Here is a 23,705-nt window from a genome sequence, read left to right on the forward strand (position 1 = left end):
TCATTTGCAAATTTCCTTCAAGAGGAAGGCATTGTTGCCCAATAGTCAATGTCTGGAACACTACAACAAAATAGTGTTGTAGAAAGAAAGAACCGTACGCTAATGGATATAGTAAAGAGCATAATTACTAAATCTAACATGCAACTTTTCATGTGAAGTGAAGCTCTTAAAACTGCAGTGTATGTATTAAATAGGGTTCCATCCAAGTCTGTCTCTAAAACACCTTTTGAGTTATAGAAAGGGTAGAAACCTAGCTTAAATCATATACAAATATGAGGTTATCCTACTGAAGTTAGGATTTATAATTCTAACATAAAGAAGTTAGATCCAAGGACAACTAGCAATTTATGGTATCCAAGTAACTCCAAAGGATATAAATTTTATTGTCCCAGTCATAGCCCTAGAATTGTCGAATCTAAAGATGTAAGGTTTCTTGAGGATGTTAAACCTAGTGGGAGTGTGAATTCTCAAAAGGTTACTTTTGAGGAAACACTTGAATATGCTATTTTGTCTTCTTTTGAAGGAAGAATGGTTGTTTTAAGGTAAAATAGATCGCAAGATCATGCAGTAACTCCAATTCAAGAATAGCATGTTCCCATAAATGACATTCAACACGAAGTTATGCCGCATTTACAGTCTAAGCCAATTGAGTCATCTCCAAATGACAACCTGTAGTGGCTCTAAGAAGATCCTCAAGAATACGTAGGCTTACTATTCCAGATAATTATATTGTATACGTAATTGAGTCTAATTTTAAAGTTAGACTTCAAGAAGACCCAATTACGTTTTCACAAGCCATGAGTGGAGATAAATCTACATTTTGGTTGGATGACATAAGGAATGAGTTAGAATCCATTTATAAGAACCAAGTTTAGGATCTCGTTGAATTACTAGAAGGGGTGGCAACATTTGGCTGCAAATGGGTTTATAAAAGCAAATGAGATTCTTCTAGTAATGTCAAACAATATAAAGCTAGACTTGTTACTAAAGGATTCACTCAGAAGGAAAGCATAGATTATCATGAAACCTTCTCTCTAGTCTCTAAGAAGGATTCGCTGAGGATAATCATAGCCCCAGTAACTCATTTTGATTTAAAACTACATCAAATAGATGTGAAAATAACTTTTCTTAATGGGGATCTTAATGAAGTGGTATACATGAAAGAACTTGAGGGTTTTAGTGACGACAATTAGAAAGCATGCAAGTTGAAGAAGTCTCTTTATAGACTAAAACAGGCTTCACATCAATGGCATTTAAAGTTTTTCAAGATTCTTATCTCATGTAGTTTTATCGAGAATCTTGTTGATCAATGTATATACTTTAAGGTTAATGGGAGTAAATACATTTTTCTAGTCCTTTTGTAAATGATATTTTTCTTGCAAGCAATGATTTGGTCTTACTACATGAGACTAAACAATTTCTCTCCCAAAACTTTGAAATGAAGGATATGGGTGAATCCTCTTATGTCATTGATATAGAAATTCACAGAGATAGAAAACCAAAAGTCTTAAAACTGTCTTAAAAGGCCTACATTGAAATTTTTTTATAGAGATTCGGTATGAAAGATTATAAAGCCTCTGTAACTCCTATAATCAAAGGTAATAAATTTCATAAAAGTCAATTACCTGAAAATGCACTGGAATAAGAACAAATGAAAAGTGTGTCTTATGCATCTGTAGTGGGTAACTTGATGTATGCTAGAGTTTGCACTTGTCTAGACATATGTCTTGTAGTTGAATTATTGCGTTGCTATCAAAGTAACCCAGGTTTTCAATATTGGATAGCTACAAAGAAGGTAATACGATATTTGCAAGAAACCAAGGATTACATGTTAACTTACAGGCATACAAAAAATTTACAAGTGGTTGGCTATTCATATTCAGATTTTGCCGGTTGTGTAAACACCAGAAAGTCTACTTCTGGATATATCTTTCTTTTTGCTGAATGAGCTATATCTTAGAAGAGTACGAAGTAATCTATAGTTGCTACATCTACTATGGAGGCAGAAATTATTGCGTGCTATGAAGCAACAACCCAAGCCATGTAGTTGAAGAATTTTATTTCTGGTCTTAAAGTTGTAAATTTCAGTTAAAGACCAATAAAGATTCTCTATGATACCACCACTACAATGTTCTTTTCAAAGAGCAATAAGAATGGAAGCAGAAGCAACCATATCGACATAAAGTTTTTAAGTGTGAGAAATAACATAAAAAATAAGGTGGTGTATATTGAGCACACCAGTACAGATTTGATGTTAACCGATCCAATAATCAAAGGTTTATCGGTAAAACAGCTTTAAAATCATGTGGATCATATGGGCCTATCTAAAGTGTAATCTCTCTCATGTTGCTATATATTCTACAAAGAATAAAGTTGAATTCAGTTTTAGTTTTGCACATAAAGTAACGAATTCGTTATATTATTGGGTGATTAAGTTAGGCCCAACTGACTTTTATTAGTTGTTCATAAAGTATTTTAAGGGATATTACGTATTGTGACTCATGGAAGGGAAATGCTCACTATAGAGAATAACCGCTATAGTTCATGTATAGGATACCTTGATAGAATTGAGAGCATTATTTTTTACCATTTCAGTTTTACTTATTAAGTGAACAAAGTATGAGAATGTTAGACTATTGGTTTCTCTAGAAAACCATTTGTCTTTCTTAAGGTCATTCACTTCATCTAAGATGATTCATTTTATCTATCAAGTATAGGTAATTGCCTTTAAATAAATACAATGGTTAACCCTTGTTATTTTAATAAATGAAATAATGAGGGTAGTCCAAAGGTTGTAAGAGTAATAAGTAAGGGTCTCTAGTCTTGCCTATATAAAGGGGATTGTGTTTTCCATTAGACTCACTCATAAAATTCTAAGGAGAAGTCCATTTTCTACAAAAAATCTCTAGTCACTTTTGTAGGTTTTTCAGTTCTCAAACCTAAATGACTAGAGATAAAAGATATTATATTTCTCTTTATTCTTTCGAGATGTGTTTTTTATATGCAAAGGTTTTAAGGTATTCTCGTTTTTGTAACCATATTTTTTCCTTACTTAAAACCTATATGCTCAATAACATAGACATGTATATTATCTTCAGAATTGGAATCTGTGAGCTGTAACTGGAATACCATAATGATTCAAATCAGACTTTATAGCTTTCAAGCTTACGCACACTAACTCTAGCACGACTGATGTAATCATGCAAGCATCATAATTTAAACAATTGCCAATTTTTCTATTTTAAACCTGTCTGAAATTTAACTTGCACTAGTTTTCCTTTTATGAAGTTGAAGAGGTTGTATTGTGGTTTACAAGCAAATTAACTTTCAATTTTTTTTTTACATTCTTTTTTTTTTTTTTTTGTTCTGAATTTTTTCAGTTCTCTGATTTTTTTTTTCCACATTCTGATTTTTCTTTTAATCTAATTTTTTATTGATGATTTTTCTAGATGGACCCTATTCTAAAAACGATTCCGCAAGACTCCACTATAGATAATGCGAACAAGTCAACACAACGGCAATTCCTTCACACCCACCCAATGTAAGTAGTAAACTGAGTATTAGTAGACCGCTTAGTGGTAAAGCTAAGTCAACGGTTTGGAATCACTTTACAAGAATACAAAAAGGTGATCCAACTAAACCTAGGACTGCATGTAATTACTGTTGTGCTTCATATGTATGTGATACAAAAATCAATGGTACAAAATCCATGAAGTATCACATTAAAAACAATGTAAGAAAATTATAAAATAAGATGGATAAGTCTCAAACTACTCTTGGACATTGGAAGGCAGACGGAGGAAGTGGTAGTGGGGGAATTTGTGCTCATATTATTTAGTGTTGAGGCTTATAGCCAAGATTTAGCAGAGATGATTATTCTTGATGAATTGTCCTTTTGATTCGTTGAAGGGGAGGGTTTCAAGAAGCTTATACTTGTTGTTTTCCCTAAGTAGATATGGATTCCATCTCGTGTTATGGTTGCGAAGGATTGTTTTAGTGTGTATATTAGGGGAAAACAAGTAAGTTAAGAAGTGCTCTTAAAGGGCAATGGATTTGCCTCACTATGGATACATAGACATCTGTGCAAATCCTTAACTATATATGTCTCGCTGCTCACTTTATTGATAATGATTGGAATCTACACAAGATGATTCTTTCTTTTTCTTTGTTTGAAAATCATAAGGGTGATGATACACTTGGTAGGGCCATAAAGATGTGCTTACATGATTGGGGGCAATCAAAAGTACTTGCAATTACTCTTGATAATACAAGTTCTAATAACAGAGCATTTTCTTATTTGGAAAAAAAAAAACAAGTATAAGAGGGACACTGTTTTGGAACATAAATTCTTGCATGTTTAATATTAAGTCCACATCTTAAACTTAATCGTTCACGAGGGGTTGAAAGAATTTGATAAGTCTATTGTGAAGGTGAAAGGTGTTGTGAAATATGTTAAGTTCTCCCCTCAAAGGTGGAGTACATTTAAGAAATGTGTACATATGGAAGAGATGACATGCAAAAGTCATGTTGTAGATGTACCAATTAAGTGAAACTCCACCTATCTTATGTTGGAGAGGGCTAAATTTTTGAAAAATTTTTAAACAATTGGAAGAAGAAAATTCAGGGTTTCTTAGTAGTATTGAAAATTCTATGAAAGCATTAAATACAATGTCTACAACCAATGTAAATTAATGAGGTTAGAAGAATTATGAAGGCTTCTGAAACTAGGGGTACATTTTATCAAACTTTTTAAAATTAATACAATGTGTGTAGCTTATGTTTGGTTATACCTCATGAGGAGAAGTCTTAGGATTCTAATGCTTGGTTTTTTAGGAAAATAATATGTTAATCGCAGTGTTCTTTGGTTGAAAATCACAAGGGTAAATCATATCTTTTCATGAACACTTTATAATATATAGCTAGATGCACGTACATGCACAGTTTGTGCATATGAATCAATCTGATCATTATATGTAATATATATATATATATATATATTATATAGCTGATTTATATAAAGAAAATAAGCTATACTTTAAGAAGACAAATGATCAAGGTGATCGTCTTGATAATTGATCGGTTGGGGGGTCAATATCTCCAGAATAAGCCCATCTGCCAACATTTCTCAAGGTGATGGGGTCTTGAAAATGACCAATGGCTTTCAAGTGCAAAGGCCTTTCAACAATAACAGTCCATAAAAGACAGCTATATATATATATATATATATATATATATATATATACACACATATATATAAATATATATTATATATATTTATAGAAATGGAAGTCTTTGGCCAACAAGTCACTTGGGAAATTAAGAACAATATTTCAAGCAAATTTTGGCCATGGCTTCTTTGTATTCCTTTAGCTACTTAATTCCACTTATCAATCACTGCATCATGATGCATGTATACCTTTCGAATATCGTTAAGATGTCTTTCTTGTTTTGCATTCTTCCTTCATCTAGGCATTAATATATAACTCTACTGGAAATCTAGCAGAAGGGACAGGTCGTACGTACATCAGTAGTGTTCAATGGATTCCCATGTGTTGCAGACCGTTGTTTTGCAGGTCCTCGTAATTCGTATATTCAGGGAGAGATGGGGAGGAGATCGTGCTGTGTTCTATGTCCCTCTTGGTTCAAAATCACTTGTAATTCTATTATTTGTAATTTATAATATTACTTTATTAGTAAGTGAATTATGGTTGGATGCCTAAATTCATAGATTGTAAATTGTAATAATATTTATATTATTTACTTAAATTATTTTACATTCTTGAGTTTTTAACTTTTTTTATACTATTTATTTTTTATTTGGACTCTTGGAGTTGTGGATTTGGAATTGGAGACTTGGAGTTTGTGTTATAACTTATGGCTTGTTGCCTTTAATTTTTTTTTTTTATATTTTTTTATTTGGAGTTTGAAATTTGGATGATTATTGATTAGGGATTTTCTTTTAAAAAATTCTTTTATCTCTATTTTTTTAAATTTTATTTCTATGATTGATAAGCGGTAACCTTGTTTCAGTTGTTTAGATGGATATAGAATTTTTATTTTTATTTTTATTTTTATAGTAAAACCTTTTATTTAAATTTATTGTATATAGATAATTTACCTTTTATGATTATTTTTATTTTTCTTTCAAGTTCTTTTTTGGTATTTTTTGACTTAAAATTAGATAAAATGTTAGTGGGCAAAATACTTATTAGAATTTTCACTGTTGGGCTAAAAAGCACAATATATTAGGATTGGGCCATTGGCCTATTTGGTACTGAACCGAACCGAAAGGGATCGGTTTGGTTCAATCTAGGGTAGAAAAACCTTAGACCAAAAGGGTCTAGTCTAGTCAAAAAATCCTCCTACGGATTGACTGGACTGGATCAAATTTAGCCCTATTTATGATTTAGTTGTTAAAATTGAGCGATTCATTAATTGTTGTCCTCTTACAAAGCAAATTTAGAAGATTTATAGCTATCTATTTAAAGATTTATATGGTAGATTAAGGGTAGATTTGGGGTATAGGAAGAGATACAAAATTCTCATCTAATCTCATTTTACCTCATCACATTTTATTTTTAAACATAATTCAAATGCAAAATTTTCAAAATAATTATTACAAGTTTTTCAAACTAATCACTACAACTTCAAAATTATAATTATATTTTTGTTAAATTTTAATATTAGTATTTCTCAATATGCTAATGTTCTTATTATTAAAATTGAAATTCTCGACCTACGCTCATGTTTATTATTGTTGGGTTTTTAATATTACTTTTAGTATAAGCTAAAATCTAAAAAGTATTGACATTTTTTGTTAATAGGTAATCTTATTTATATTTTTTGAAGATATTAAACTACTAATAAATATAAATTTTAAATTTTATTTGAAATTATCTTAATTAGGTTAAATGGGTTACACGAATTAGTTTAATCTATTTAAATGAATTATGTTAAAATTAGTCATGTATTGCCGATCTATTTTTAATTAATTATTAAAAAAATAAAAAATATGACACAATACAATTTATTATTTAAACAAATCGTATTGAGATTTGAAGGTTTTTCTGTTTAATTTAACAAATCATTTTTAGATTAACATGTACAATGAAATATCTACTACTTAACACAGCATTAACACATCTTTCTAGGAGTGTAAAAAAACGGATGAGCCGGTAAATCGGAATGGAGCGGACCAAACCGGTAGGAATAGTCTGGTCCTGTGTTTGATCGGTATCGAATTTATTTTTCTTAAAACTGATTAAAATTAGTCTGGTTCCTATTTGTTTTAAAAAAAAAAAAATGGACCATACCGATTTATATATATATATATATATATATATTTTTAATTTTTTCTATTGTATATAATTTTTATATATAATATATAATTATATATAAAATAGTTTTATATTATACGATAAATTACTAATTAATATAATATTAAATTTTAAAATCTTATATCATTTTATTTATTGTATTAATATTTATAGTAATACGATATCATTATATATTATAATATACTAAAATATATCACTATAGTCTATAATATAATTATAATATATTACGATGTATTATCATCATAGTACTATATACTATATAATATAACACATTAAAACTAAAAAATTAGACCGAATTGGATTGAAAACCGGTAAAATCGAAATACCAGTTTAGGAGGATAATCGTTGCATAATCGATTTTGAAAAATATAAAACTAGTGTATACTAATTCAATCCTAAATTTTATTCAAAACCAAACCAAACCGGATCGAACTTGTTACGCTCCTACATCTCACAAATACAAATTTCCTCCGCTTGATGAGAGAACAAGCTCATGCTTTAGATGCCTACCTAGTTAATATCAAAGAGAAGTTCAAATACAACAAAATTAGAAATGATAATATCTTATACGAACCGTTAACTTAATACTAACACGACACGATAATAACGAGTTAAATAAAGATTTAATTTTAATTGGTTCGGGTCAAAACAGATTGATTAGTTAAGACATAATTACTTAACAGGTTGATAACAAGTCAACCCATTTTGATATGTTATGACACATTAAAAAAGTTAAAGTTATAATTATACATTTATACTTAAAAGTAAAATTGTTAGAATTTTAATTTCGATATTTTTATTATTTGGATTGTAATTTTAGACTTATAGTTAATTTTAGAATTTTTATAAATATTGTGATTTTAACATTTATATAAAATTCTATTAAATTTAATCAAGTTAAACGGATTAATTTCGAACATATTTAACTCATTTATATAAATAATTTAAAATAAATCATATTATATCGTGTTAACCTATTTAATCATATTTATTAATAAATTAAAATAAATTTACATAACACGGTCTATTATTTTAATAAATCACGTTAGAATTTAAGATTTTAATAGAATAATCTTAATAAGTCATGTTAAAATTTATATTTTAACACGATACGAGCACCATCAGTAAATATGATTTGACGTCTTAAACAAAATGATGGTATGATTGTCCAACTACCGCCGGCCTTGCCACTATTTTTTTATTTCGTTCTTACGCAGGGAAAGTCAGTGACTGGGCCATGCCTGCGTCAACCTTTTGGTTTTTAGTCGCCTCGCTTATTTTTCTACTTTTGAATCCAAACTTTCTCGAGAAACAAACGCCCGACATTTCCCACTCTTTCTCTCTCAAACAAACAACCATGAAAAAATGCTACGATCCAAAGACCCAAACCTACTCATCTCCACGACCGCCAATCGACTTCCCCACCAATCCTAACCTCTCCCTCACCTCCTTCCTCTTCCAAAACAACTCCTCTTTCTCACACAGTCTCGCTCTCATCGACGCTGATAATGGTAAGTCAATGACATTCCACCAGCTCAAACACCATGTCTCCAAGCTCGCCCATGCTTTGCTCCGGCTCAACATCCGCAAAAATGACGTCGTCCTCGTCGTCGCCCCCAACTCAATCGACTTCCCAGTTTGCTTCCTCGCGATAGTCGCTATCGGTGCTATCGCTTCAACCTGTAATCCTTCTTACACTGTTGCGGAACTCTCAAAGCAAGTCGCAGATTGTAACCCCAAGCTCATCATCACCGTTCCTGAACTATGGCACAAAATCGAAAAATTCAATTTGCCATCGATAATCATACCTTCCTCGAATTCCACTAGCATTACGAATATGACTACTTCAAAAATTTGGTATTACTCTGAGTTGATAAAATCTAATCGAGCTTGCGATTTTCCGGCTACAAATGTCACGCAGAGTGATATAGCAGTGCTTCTGTATTCATCCGGCACGACCGGGACAAGCAAGGGAGTGATTCTAACGCATCAGAACTTCATCGTAACGTCGCTAATGGTGACGGCCGATCAGGACCAATACTGCGACCCAAAGAACGTGTTTCTGTGTTTTCTGCCGATGTTTCATGTGTTTGGCCTCGTGGTTATCACGTATGCACAGCTTCGGAGAGGGAACACAGTGGTTTCAATGGGAAAGTTTGAATTTGAGAAGATGTTGGGGGCGGTGGAGAAGTATAGGGTGACTTATCTGTCCGTTGTTCCGCCGGTGATGATTGTACTGGCAAAGCGGAATGCTGTGCTGAAGAATTTCGATTTGTCATCATTGAAGCGGATTGGGTCAGGTGCGGCTCCTCTGGGAATAGATGTTATGGAGGAGTGCGCGAAAAATCTCTCTCACGCCGCAATTACTCAGGTAACTTTGATATAAGGTTCTAGATATTATCGAGTCAAAAACTTTAATTTGATATCATTTTCATTTGATTTTTAGATAGATAGAGAACGAAGTTGTGCTAGTTTTGATAGATGTAAATCTTTGTCAGTGCTTGCATACTTTTTGCAGCAATTGTTTCATACTATTCACAGCCTTGTTTTGAGGTTGTCTCTGGTAGAGTTCTAAATTAATTATATACTCTTTAATTTTTATTTTTTTGATAGATAATGTACTCTTTATTATTATTATTATTGTTTGTAATAGTTTGTAGCAAGAAAGCTTAATCTAGATTTGAATTGCATCATGTCCAATTCTGGCAGGGATATGGTATGACAGAATCATGCGGACTCATTTCATCGGAAAATTCTAGTGAAGAATCCCGCCTTTCCGGTTCAGCGGGAACACTTGCTCCAGGAGTTGAATCTCAAATAATTAGCACTGATACTTTAAAGCCTCTTCCACCTAATCAATTGGGTGAAATATGGGTTCGAGGACCTAATATGATGAAAGGTTGAATTTGGTTAACTAATTTTGATATGGTTTATCCCTTCTGACAGAGTATATCCTTATTTCTAATCTTAGATTCCTTACATCCCTATTTTTTCTTCCCTAAGGAAGCAACTTCCCTAAGGAAGCAACATCTAGCAGACGGTTATGCCACTGATTTAGTCAAATGGTAAAGCCTGCTCATAATGGTGTTTCAAGTTAGGACAGCATTAAACACATTCGTCAAATGGTGCATTAAGTGATTTGCCAGATTAGGTAGTTTTAAATATTATCCTTTCAGAGTTATTGACCTGAGACTGATGCACTTATTTTTTTCCCTATATTCCTTTTGATTACATAATGTGAATGTATGTTCACTGCTATGAGCATAGCACTTCATATGCTTCTTAGTCATTTAAAGTGAAACCAGGGTTTAACCACAGATTCTATACACTTAACTTGACACCTATGGATTAGAGTTACTTGACTAGCCATCTTAATGCAGGATTCAAGTGATTGAGCCCTATCTTTACATCCTAATTAACTCTAGTTAAAAGTTCAGTGTTATGTCCATGGTTGGAAATGTGATCAGGGATACAAAGGAGCTAATGAGCTGTTTTCCAAGCTGTGAAGTGAGACATGTTGGAAGAATATGTAATGAAGTTGCACATAAGCTTGCAAGATTTGCTTGGAATGTTAATGATATTAGCTTGTGGTGGGGATCTTTCCCTGATGTAATTGCTCAAGTCCTTTGGAGTCTGAGGCATTTGTAAAGCTGATATCTTTTAATGAAAGTGTTTTTTCTATCAAAAAAAAAAAAAAAAAAGGTCAGTGTTTTTACCATCAAACCAAAAAGGTAAATAACTAAATAAACAAACTAATGGGTGAAGATGGTGAAGAAAAAACATCGAGACAACTTCTTTGATCCTGCTTATTAAGTTATATAATTTGTTTTAGTGCTCTGTCTTGCACATTAAATATTGTCAGTATGGTTCATGCAATATCAGAAAATTCTTTCAGGTTATTTCAACAATCCGGAAGCCACAAAACTAACTATAGATGGGCAAGGATGGTTACACACTGGAGATATTGGATATTTCAATGAAGAGGGAAAGTTATTTGTGGTAGATCGAATTAAAGAGCTCATTAAGTGTGATGCTTTTCAGGTAATTTAATCACTTATATCGTATTAAATATGCTTATTATCGTATTAAATATGCTTATTAACTTAATCATTGTGGCTTCTGATCTGGTCACGTATTTTAAGTAGTGCCTGATCGAAAGATTAGTTGATTTGCAGCATTAGCACCGATCTTGCTGTCAATTCTTCTCTTTTGTTAAAAAAAGAAAAAGCAACCTGAGGGGCCAGTGAGGGCTATAAAGTTACACTACTAATAATTTTTCTCAATGTTAACTTAAATGGCACACTTTATCCTATTAAATTTAATTGTGGTAAGAAACAAAGTCTTATATATGTATATGACTGTTTATTAGGTGTCACCGGCAGAGATTGAAGGCTTGCTGCTTTCTCACCCTGAAATATCAGGCGCCGCTGTGATCCCGTAAGTAGGAGAATAGAAACGTGTTTCGTAATTTTTCCATGCTTTGTTAGCATTTATACAGATCTATTTAATTGCATGAGATTTGTATGTGAATTTCAACTTGTAGATTTCCAGACCCCAAATCTGGTGAAGTCCCAATTGCATATGTTGTCCGCTCTCCAAACAGCTCGTTGACAGAAGAAGATGTTCAGGAATTTATCGGAAAGCAGGTAGGAAGAAATCAGGAAAACTGAAAAACAAAAAAAACGAAGTCTTCGTTGTTTGGTTGATTTCATGAAGTAAAAAAGTCAGTAAAGTTTGGGAATATATCAATTTCAGTAATGGGAGAATAGAACTCCTGGAAAATCCAGTCAGAAATTGCTTATCTCATTAATTGCTAACTAAAATAAACATTCCTCTTTGTTGGGTCATTATTTGTGAGATGCTCAACACCATTCCAGCACTCCTTAAAAAAGTAAAATTTTCTGTTGATTTAGAATGTGGATGCTTCATTCTTCTGGCCAGCCATTTTGTCCAGATTACAAAAGTTAAATGTCCCAAGAACGTAAATGCGATATTTGGCTTTTATTATGAACTCTGTACAGTTGTGTTTTCACTTTACAGGGTTATAAATCTTTGTCACCTATGCATATGCATGCACAATATTAACAGCTCATGAAGATGCTCGGGCATATATTTACTCAAAATTTGATAAATATTGATCGGTTTCTTTGGCTTCCTCAGGTCGCACCATTTAAAAGATTACGGGCGGTAACTTTTGTAAAAAGTGTCCCAAAGTCAGCTTCGGGGAAGATTTTGAGGAGGGTGCTCATAGACAAAGCTCGATCGAAGATATAGAGAATGATATTGACACAAATATATGACAAAATTGCCAACAGATTGTAAAATTAAGATCATATCAGTATATGTGACTCGGTTCTGTAGTATATTCAAGTTTTCAAGCGTCAGATGATATAAACTTGATCTCTTTCGATTCTAGTTGATTCTCGTTGTGGAGCTTAGGTGGCATTGAGTTGAGAAAGAACAGAGCAACCTCACCTTGAGAACGAGCTAACTCAACAATAAGTTTGGTCACCCTCAATTCTGACTCAAATAGCTGTTTTTCAATGGGTTTTCAAGATTTGGTTCAGCTGTAAATAATGGCAATCACATTCCTTAAGATCTTTCTTAGCCGCCACCAAATCCTATTCCACCTTGACTTTCTCTCCTTTAGCTATATGTAGTCGAGTATTTGCTTCCTGACGTCCTTCTTCTGAGTTCAGTAGGCGAGTAACATAATCAACTTTTGCTTTCTTAAGTTCCTCAATCGATTTCTCCATCTGATTGAGGTGAGCGACCAAACTATCCCGTTCAGCTCCACTGACTTCTGTCTCACGTTGGTACTAGTTGGTTTCTTCTAAGGAGCTCACCACCTCCGATCTAAGCGAATCAACTTGACCACGCAAGGAAGCAACCTCATCCTCAAATTTATGAGTGTAGGATTTGGCTCAAGATAATTCTTTAGCCATCCTTTCTTTCTCAGTTCGTGCATCGACAACAGCACCTTGAGCACTGCTGATAAAAGATCGCATGGATTGGTTCTCCTCCTCCAACTCCAAGTGAGCCTTAACCAATGTAGCTGCCAATCGGTCGATTCCCTAAGAACCCAACCAAGTCAAAAGTAGTGGGGTAAGGAAAATAAGATCCTTAAAGCAAAGGAACTTATCGGTGAAAGGATGTTGCAAAGGTTGCAAATAGTGGAATGAAAAGCGTCTTGTCGGTGTGAATGTGAAGCTCGAGCAGAACCACCTAGGCAAGAACCCGACAAGTTCTGAACATCAGGAACCCTATAAAGACAATCGAGCAGCACCTTTCGGGGTAGTAGTGTCCTGGACAGGCATAGTTGGAGCCATGCGAGAATTAGAGGAGACCGAAGATGGAGTACTTGTATCCACTTGAGTAGATTTTCTTGCTATCTGATAAGGGGGGATCACTGTGTCGTCATCCTCCTAAGCAAGTGATTCCCGAGAAGGGTCGGCAAGAGGGTTATCTATCGGAAAGGTTGTTTCGCCGCCCCCGGTGGGAGAGATACTAAAGGGCGAAGAAGGTATCGACACCTTACTTCTATTGGCAAGGGATAGATTTGGAAAGACAAAGGGCATCTCGGGGTTGATCCCGCCTGAGACAGTTGAGGCAATCGGTGAGCTAGATACAACTGCACAACCCCAGCTGATGGGTCCTCAACATCTTCAACTAGCAAAGACCCCCCAAAGCCATTTAAAGAAGGAGGAAAGCTGCTTGTACAGGGTGCATTTAGGAAGTCTGGTTTCATGATCGCGATAACATTTGCCTCATCCAAATGAAGGTCATCTTCTGAGGCCACCAGGTGCGAGGAAGTTTGTAGAGCTACCTTAGAAGGAGCATTCGGTGACGAGGCAGATTTGGCTTTTATCACAAACTCCAGATCAAGCTCACCTTGGTCCATGAGCTCATCAAAAGAGTTGGTTCTAGGTACTTGAGGGCAACCTAAGCCCTCCCCACCACTCGCTGAAGGTGGTGGGGGGCCAACTTTAGTGGAATTGGATTCATCTAAAGGTTTTATACCCAAACAAGCTTTCTTCTTTTTCTTGCCCCTTGTCGCTGATGATGACCCTCTTTTTAAACTGCCTGTTGGCGATGGGGTGCCTAGAAATTTATGACCAAGAACATATGCCCTGCTAAGCACCATAAAAAACCTATCAATGTTAGAGGAGGTTAAAATAGTATCTGACCAGTTAGAATTGCTATTCTGGTCTTCCCAAGATTGTACCAATTGGATTCGAGCCTCCTCTTGAGCAAAAAGAATGATCTTAAAATTGCGCTTCTCAGGAACTGGGGACCATGAAGCCATAATGGGAAACTCATGATTTGTAGTCTCATTAGCAGGAAATTCCCAACCGTCCTTAGACATGAAGAAAATTTTCTTTGCCAATCATTAGCATGGAAATATTTGTGCTCCAATTGAACTAGTTTGTTGTGAGACCTAAAGCTAAAAAGGTTTCATTCCAAGTGTTTGAAACCATGCAAAGAAAGAAATTCACGAGCTGTGAGGTCAGGGTAATTATCACATGTAGGCTCCACAACGTGCCGCAAGAGAATGCAACAAGCAATCAAAATCTGCTAGGCATTGGGCACAAGTTGGGCCAAAGCAAGACCCAAGATGTCTAAAACATCACAAACGGTTCGAACAAAGGGTAAACGAAACCCCATCGTAAACATAGCCAAGTACAAAGCAATGGAAACTGACATACCTCTCACGTCAACAGCTCCACTACGCTGGTTTGGCAGACCCAGAACTATCGAGTCTAGGATGTTAAAGATATCCCTCACAGAGTCCAACTCGTGACGGGAGACAGTGGAGGATCATTGATGGTCCAAAAAAACTGAGCAACGAGCAACCCCCTCTCCATCAGTAGGGTTAGCCGCCGCCTCTTCAAAGCAAGGAGAAGGGTTGCAGGGTCGTGAAGACAAAGCTCCATAGGAAAAAGATGAAGGTTTACCTTTGGAAGAAGCCATGGATTCACAAGGGAGACTAAGAGACAATGCACGAAAGCAGAGCGCTTGAAAATGAGAGGGAATGCCTAAGAGAAGAAGTGGGAAAATGGGGATGCTTGATAATGATAAATAAACGTAACAGTTAAGTGGGATATGCGAAAGGGCACAAAGGCAAAGCAATGTCCTGAGAGTAGAGCATGAAATGATGAAAAACCCAAACAACAAAACGACGCCATAATTACAAGTCCCATCATGCTGCACGTGATGAGACTTCGTGGGATAACTGGAAGGGGCCTAATCCTTTCTCTGGAGCCTGCTAGGTTGTGTCATGGGCTTGGGTTATAGCATGGCCTAATAATCCAATTAATCCAAGGCCTAACCCAATCCAAGCATATTCTGGGTGGCGTCAGAGGAACAACCGCCCGAGAAATTCAGGATAAAGGAGCTATCAGCTGATTCAAAGATAAGCTAAGCCCCAATATCCCGAAGGCTTGTGATATTTGTATCAAGACCATGATCGATGCCCCTAATAGTTTGAATATAATAATTAGAGAGAGATATGTTTGGATTGTTGTGGAAGAAAATGAAATTCTCTGCATATAATATTGCATAGTTGTTAATTTTATCAATATTGAACAATGTTGGTAAATGTATTGTTGTCATATCTGATGAATATGGGTATACTAACACGCATATTGAATCTCCTTTTGAGTAGTTGCAATTAAAACGAGTTAATACCAATCATATAGCATGTGGCTTTATACCTTTGATGGTTATATTGTGTGCATAGTTGATGATTAATTTTAGCACTACAAAATGGATACAAATTGTGCATGGTTGCTATCCTCTATTTCCAAAATGCATGTGAACAATGTATGTTGATGCTAAAATGGCACACTAGTGGGTTGATGCAAGATGATATGCTAAAGATGTGGCTGCTTATATGTGCATATTGGTTGCTGCTGCCCTGAAAGAAGCATGGTAGGAAGTTGATGGTAAAGATGGCCTGAAATGCTGCACCTTAGTTTCGTGGAACTAAGGATGATAGAGAGATGCTAAAAGTAGTTTCAGTTTGCTTGAAGAAATGTGACCCACACCTGCTTCCCCAACATTCTCTTTGAAGTTAAAGTTTACCCTCCACTAATTTAGTACATGGCAAGTGCATGAATGTTTTGGTTAGCATGTGATGGGGTGGAATTTAGTCATTTATGTAATGACACTTGAGTGGATGATTGCAACAACATATATACATAACGAGTTATTTATTTGAATTTTATTATCATGACTCATACTTATAATGGGAAATGGGCAACTAGCTAAGTATCTAGGTGGTTAGTACCCATCACATGTAACATGTTATAATATATATATATATATTAATATACATGTGGAGTTTAACTTGGCTGAATGAAAGAGCAGAACATGCATACATGTGTCAGCAATTTGTAGATACTTGTTAATCATAGTTGGATTTGTCTTGATGATTTTTATTCTCTCATGATTCAATGGAATGCTTGCAATTTATATTTTTGTCATGACTATACTTAGAAAAATATAGGGAATGCAGTGTACATGGTGATCATGTGACTGCAGAATGGGGTTAATTTTTCGCATTAAATTTAGTTGCTATTTCTATGGTGCTTTGGGTTTTTTTGGTTGGAAACCAAGTTAATTTGCACCATGCTATAGTGCATATATAGTTCCGCCGAATGGTTTCAATTGAATTTGCCATGCTAATTTCTATATATGTATCTATTAGATCGATTTATACATTATAGGTATTTGCATTAACCTAAAATTGATGCAAAATCCACAAATATGTAGTGGAAATTTTAAGCATTTGCTATCCCACGTATTGGTTGCAAACCAAGCTCTAATATTAACGACGATGTGAATAAATGATGATAAACTATAGCACCAATTGCATCAAAATAAAGTATATTTTTGCATCGAGTTATTATGGATGCAAATGCTCATTCGCATCCAAACACATTAGACATTGGGATGATTAATCCTAACCAGTTTTGGATTATTTGTAGCAAATAAAAATCGAGGCAAAAGGCAAGGAATTAGCGACAATCAGTCAAATGGATGCTGAAACTCTGAAATAACCAAATAATTACATCCAACTAGCGACAATAAAAAACCGATGCTAAAAAATATTTGCATTGATTTTTCCTTATTTTTGCAATCAAAAGAAGCGATGCGAATGACCATATTTCTTGTAGTGATGGTAAATATTAACCCGAAATGGTCGTGCAATTGAATGAATGATTATAGGTTTTAAGTTATATATATATATATAGAAGTGGGAGTTTCCAATTATTTAGTTCTCTTGTTTAAAGATCAGGCTTTATACTATCAGGTCTAAAAATATCTTGACATATATTATTTTAAATCTTTGTAGTGTTTTTGAAATATTTTAGCATGACTTACATAAATTAAAAACTACTTTAATCAAATAAAAAATGATATAATAATAATACAAAAATAATTGAGCCCGAATGTCGTATGAGCAGCAATTCTAGAGGTCTGGCGATTCAGGAAGCAGTTACCTCTAGGGAGTTTTCTCTTAAGTTTCTTTCTATAGTTTCTTGAGGAGGAAGTTTATGCCTTCACTCTTGAGTGGACGGTGGAGTCTTTTGTTCTAATTACCATCAATTTTCTGTATGTATTTGTTGATACCATAGTTGAGGACTTTACTATGCAATGGAATAAACTTAGTCTTACAAACATTGAAAAGGAGGGTGTTATAGTATTGGATGATAATGTTGAACACACTTTAACAAAAGGCCAATTCTGTCTTGTGGGGTAGACTGTGACTGAAAGGAAAATCAACCGTGAGGCCTTTCAAATAACTATGCTCAAGGTATGGAAAGTTGGTGTAGTTATACGCATTGTTGAAGTGGGAATGAATCTATTTCTCTTAAAATTTTGTTTTGAGCATGATCTGCAGAGAGTATGGGATGGTCAACTATGGCTGTTTGATCGAAATATGATTTGTCTAAAAAACTTTTATGGACTTACTCCCCCCAATGAGTTAGTCTTCCCTCACGCTTATGTTTGGGTGCAACTACATCATTTGCCTCTTGGGTGCATGAATTATAATGTGGCCTCTAGAATTGGTGGAATGATTGGGAATATTATCCATGTGGAGGTTGATGAAAATGGAACTGGTTGGGGAAAACACATGCGAATTCTTGTTGAGATTGATCTTTCAAAACCTCTTGCAAGAAGTACTATGTTATCACTGAAAGATCATCATGTGTTTATGCCTTTTAAGTATGAGAGATTGCCATGTTTCTGTTTCTCTTGTGGTGTTATTATGCATGGAAACCTTGGGTGTTTGAACAAGATAGAAGCCACTTCTACCATGCAATGTGGCACTTGGATGCGTGCTACATCTATTGCTACAAGAGGAAGGGTGGGGAACTTCATTGTTGGATCTTCAAAAAAATCTTCATCCTCTAATGCAACAAATTAGTTATCTCATTCCTGTCCTTCTGGTAAATGTAATGACAGTTATGTGACAGTTGGGCATTCTCAGAAGGATATGGAAGAAATGGTGATTGGCTACGCGTTTGAAATCATGACTTCTACAACTGTAACTGCTTCAACTACTACAACTATCATCTCTTCCAAGACTGGTCCTGCTCTGCAACATGATCTCCGTTCTTCTTCTGTTGATACAATATCTCCTATTGAAGTCCCAATTCCTGATGATGGGGTTGGTACTAAATTGGTGGAAGTCTCATAACATAAGGATTTCTCTGTGCCATCTTCTTCACTGCATTAACTGAAGCACAAGCTCAGAAATGCTAATACTAAAGCCATTGTTCCTTCTGTTACTAACTTCGCAACTAGAAAGGAAGTTTCTGCCTATGGGCAATCGTAGTAATGAGGACAAAATGATATTTAAAAGGAAGCTAAAAAATATGAAAATATTGGCAGAGGTTGGTTCCCAGCCCCGCCAAGAGAAATAAGGCTTTTAAGTTAGAATTGATAAGGGCTTAGCAACCCTCAGATACTTTATGACCTTAACCTTATGCTTAAGGATAAAAAGCCAAATATCTTATTTCTTATGGAAACTAAGTTACATAAAAATAAGATGGAACATTTGAAGAATTTGTTTGGTTTTCCTAAAATGTTTATTGTTGAGGGGTTGGGTTGTGGTGGTGGGTTAGCTTTATTATAAAAGCTGATTGTGTAGTAGAAATTCACAGTTATTCCCAAAGGCATATTAATTGTTGGGTTGACAGCATTCGTCCAAAACCTCCATGGATGCTCAAATGCTTTTATGGCCATCTCATTACTAAAAAATGAGTAGAAGGCTATAACATTCTTCAAATCATGCACCAATGTTGGTTCAGCTCAGTCGAGACAAAGTTCCTGCTATTCACCCATTCAAATTCCTCCATATGTGGGAGTCTCATGCAGACTTTTTACCTTTAGTGCAGATGGTGTGGGATGAGCAAATTGGAGTTTGTGCCATGGTGAGGATAAGTAAAAAATTGAAGAAGTTGAAACATGTGCTCCGGACATGGAACCGAGAGGTTTTTGGTAGAGTGGAAATTGAACTTAAAAAATTGGAAGAACGAATCACTAGGTTGGAAGTCTCGTTCGCACGTGCTTATGCTGTTCAAACTAAAACTGAGTTGTTAAAGTGTAAACAAGAGCACCTGCAATGGGTCCACAGAGATAAGGTCTTGGCCTATCAAAAGTCTCGAGTCAGATGGCTTGCTGAAGGGGATGAGAACTCTAGGTTTTTCCATGCTACCTTCCGGCTCAGAAAAAGAAGTAAAAATATAGAGAAAATGCATATGGAAGATGGTGGCACGTTGGCTTTAGTGGAAGAGATTCACGATTGTGTTGTTACATTATTTCAGTCGTTAGTCAGAGGTACGCCAGTTGAAAGTTACATGGAGGATTTGGAGTTGTTACAGCCAATTTTGTCTAGAGATGACAACGAGACTTTATGTCCAGAACTGAACTCATAGGAACTCAAGCAAGCTCTTTGGTCTATCCAGGGGGATAGTAGCCCGAGTTTGAATGACTTTACGGCTAGTTTTTTCATGCTTGCTTGGGATGTTGTTAAAGATGATTTGTTGGAAATGGCTAAAGATTTTTTTGCAGGACAAGTATTTACAACATTCTTTGGGGTTACAAATTTTTCTCTGATCTTGAAAGTTGATGAGCCGATGGGTTTTGGTCAGTTTTGACCAATCAGTCTTTGTTTTGTTGTCTATAAAAGTATGTTGAAGATAATGGTTTTTCGGTTGGCGCTGATCCTAGATAAAATTATCTCTCCTGAGCAGGCGGCATTTATTCCAGGTATAAGTATTTTTGAGAATATCTCGTTGGCTCAAGAACTGGTTCAAGGCATCAATAGGAAGGCAAGAGGGGATAATGTTTTGTTGAAAATTGATATGGCCAAAGTTTATGATCGAGTCAACTGGAATTTTCTTTTGGAGATTATACGTAGGTTGGGATTCTTAGAGAAGTGGCACACTCTTGTTTTTAATGCTATTTCCTCCACTTAGTACTCAATTTTGCTGAATGGGTGTGCCAAAGGTTTTTTCAAGCCATCGCGTAGCCTTCGCCAAGGTGATCCTCTTTCTCCTTATTTATTTTATCGGAGGAGGTTCTCTCTCGAATGCTTCATAAAGAGTTTGGTTTGGGTCAAATAAAGTTGTTTCATTTGCGTGGAGGTACCTTGATTTCACATTTGTTATATATGAATGATATTCTAATTTTTGCTAATGGGGGTAAGTCGTCTATTCGTACTCTTATAGAGGTATTGCATAGGAGTCAATTGATGTCTGGTCAGTTGATTAATCCAAGTAAATCTTCAATGCTTTTTTCTTCCTCTACATTGGTTGGCCATAAAAATGATTTGAAGGCGATTTGGGGTTTTGTGGAAGGTAGCTGGCCTTGTACGTATTTGGGAGTACCTTTGATTGTGGGTCGCATGACTATTCGAGTATTTGATCCTCTCTTGCTGAAAATCCAAAAGAAATTGGCGGGGTGGAAAAGTAAGTTACTTTCTTTTGGAGGTAAAATTGTTCTAATCAAGCATTTTTTGAATAACATGCTTATACATATGCTTTCCATCTTGAATTTACTAAAAGGAGTGTTATCTGTGAATAAGAGATTTTCTTGAATTTTTTATGGGGTTTGGTGTTGGAGAATAAGAAAAAGGAAATAGATCTCTTGGCGCAAAATTTGTATGCCGATGGATGAGGGTGGGTTGGGTATTCAGGATTTGCACGAGGTGCAAGCTTCTCTACTTATGAAATTTGCGTGGAAGATTATCAATGAAAACTCAATGTGGTCCAATTTTTTTGCTTCCAAATATATTGATAATTCTTATATTTTTTCTATGAGGTAATGTAGGATTGGGTCTCGATTTTGGAAAGGGATTTTGGATCTCTTGCCTCGGGTGTTATAGATTCTCGATGAATTATACGGGCATGCCATGTTAATTTTTAGCAAGATAACTGGTTAGGAGAGGGTCATCTTATTTCTCATTTACCTGTTGTGGGGAGTCTTGACTTACAGGTGGCGGAACTGTTTTCTGATGCAGGGGCAATTGATCACGTCTTGCAGAAACTCGTTCCAGAGGAATATCAAGTCAAAGTTCATTATGCGGATATTAAGCTGAAACCAGGGAGGGATGTATGCATATGGCAGCCCACAGTTAACGGAAAATTCAGCACCAAGTCCGCTTGGCATATGGTGCAAAAACAAGGTGAGAATTGTGCATGGAAAAAATGGTTGTGGAAAAATTGGGTTTCAAAGAAGATGTCTTTCTTTGTTTGGCAGGCTAAGAAGGCTATACCAGTAGATGGCATCATTCACTAGCTAGACATGCAGATTGTTTCTAAGTGTGAATGTTGTGAACAGTAAAAAATGGAGACATTCAATCACATTTTATGTGGGGGAGTTGGCACTAAAAAAATATGGCAATTTTCTGTGGCTTCCTGTAGAATGAGAGTTCCACAGATTCGAAACTAGGAGGGCATGATGAGCTTTTGGTGGCAACGAGCTTCCATGTCTATGCAAGTTGACTGGCTTCTGGGAGCTCTCCCTATTGCTATCTCCTGGGATCTATGGAGAGCTCGATGTGCAGCTAGAATGGAAGGTATGAACTTTAATTTAAATGCTATTATTCGATCTATTAAAATTTTAATTGTTGATACATCAAGCAAGATAAAACATTTTCGATGCCAAGGCCCATTGGATCGGGTGATTTTGGAGGAGCTAGGTTGTTCAATTATTTCGGTTGTCACAAGGAAAGTTAAATTAATTGCATGACTGCTATTGGAATGAGGATGGGTAAAGTTGAATGTTGATGGGGGTTCTTGCAGCAACCCGGTTATTTTAGGTGGGGGAGGGTTATTTGTGATGATCAAGGTGGAGTAATGGTGGGTTTTGCTCACTATTACGGTCATGCTACTAATACCATTGAGAAGTGTAGAGCTCTCCTAGATGAGCTTTGGTTGTGCAGACAACTGGGGTTGAGAGATGTTTTGGTAGAGTCAAACTCAATGGTCATAGTTGGATGGTTAGTGTCGAAAGTGTGTAAGTATTGGTTTCTTTGAAATTTTTGGGGGGAAATTACAACTATGGTTGGAGAGCTTAATGTTTGGTTTCGGCACATTTTTAGAGAAGCGAACATGGTAGCAGACTTTTTAGCTAAGCAAGGGACACGAGGGGCCATTTTAGATTTTTAAGATGATTCTTTCATGCACGAGCTTATTCGGGGTATCATACGTATGGATAAACTTAGTATTCCTTTTCTTAAATGTTGATTTTGATTGGTTTTGAGGAAATGTTTTTAGTTTGTTGGGATTTTATGCCTAAGGCTTAGGAACTCAAGGTGTTTGTTACTTTTGCGTATTCTTCCACCATATGTAAGGGTTTTATAATAAAAATGGAAGGGGTCACTATTGGACATGTGACCTCGGCTCTTCTTGAGGAAAAAAAAAATCCTAACTTGTGGCTTTGTCTTTGTGACTTCAATGAGATCTTATTTCATAGTGACAAAGAGGGTTGTGCAACAAGGAGCGAGAAACATATTGTTCTTTTTAAGGATGTATTGGATAATTGTCAAATTTGAGATTTTCAAAAGGGAAGTTCACATGGTCTAATAATAGAATAGATCATTCCTTTACAAAGGAAAAACTCGATAGGGCAGTGATTCTTCTACCTGGTGTGAGGAATTTGGCATGGTCGATATTAGGTTACTGTCTTTAATTACTTCTGATCATTATCCCCTTTTAATGACCTTAACAACTAGACATAGCTCCTCTTATTTAATGAAGAGGCCAAGTAGATTTGAAGCCAGATGGGATTCTTATGAGGATTATGGTGAAGCTATTAAAAATGCTTGGTTGCAATCTGGTGGAGTCTCTGAGA

The 23,705-nt window shown here is 35.4% G+C and overlaps 1 protein-coding gene across 1 annotated transcript; it reads left to right on the forward strand.

Moving 5' to 3' along the window:
* Positions 1–8,546: 8,546 nt before the first annotated feature.
* Positions 8,547–12,752, forward strand: LOC122279231 (probable CoA ligase CCL10). Its single transcript, XM_043089685.1, has 6 exons — positions 8,547–9,708; positions 10,047–10,236; positions 11,233–11,378; positions 11,707–11,774; positions 11,881–11,983; positions 12,498–12,752. Exons 1-6 carry the CDS (start codon positions 8,575–8,577, stop codon positions 12,609–12,611), a joined length of 1,755 nt encoding a protein of 584 aa, XP_042945619.1. The 5' UTR covers positions 8,547–8,574; the 3' UTR covers positions 12,612–12,752.
* The last annotated feature ends 10,953 nt before the right edge of the window (positions 12,753–23,705 follow it).

Source organism: Carya illinoinensis, chromosome 10 (genome assembly GCF_018687715.1).
Source record: "Carya illinoinensis cultivar Pawnee chromosome 10, C.illinoinensisPawnee_v1, whole genome shotgun sequence".
NCBI lineage: Eukaryota > Viridiplantae > Streptophyta > Magnoliopsida > Fagales > Juglandaceae > Carya > Carya illinoinensis.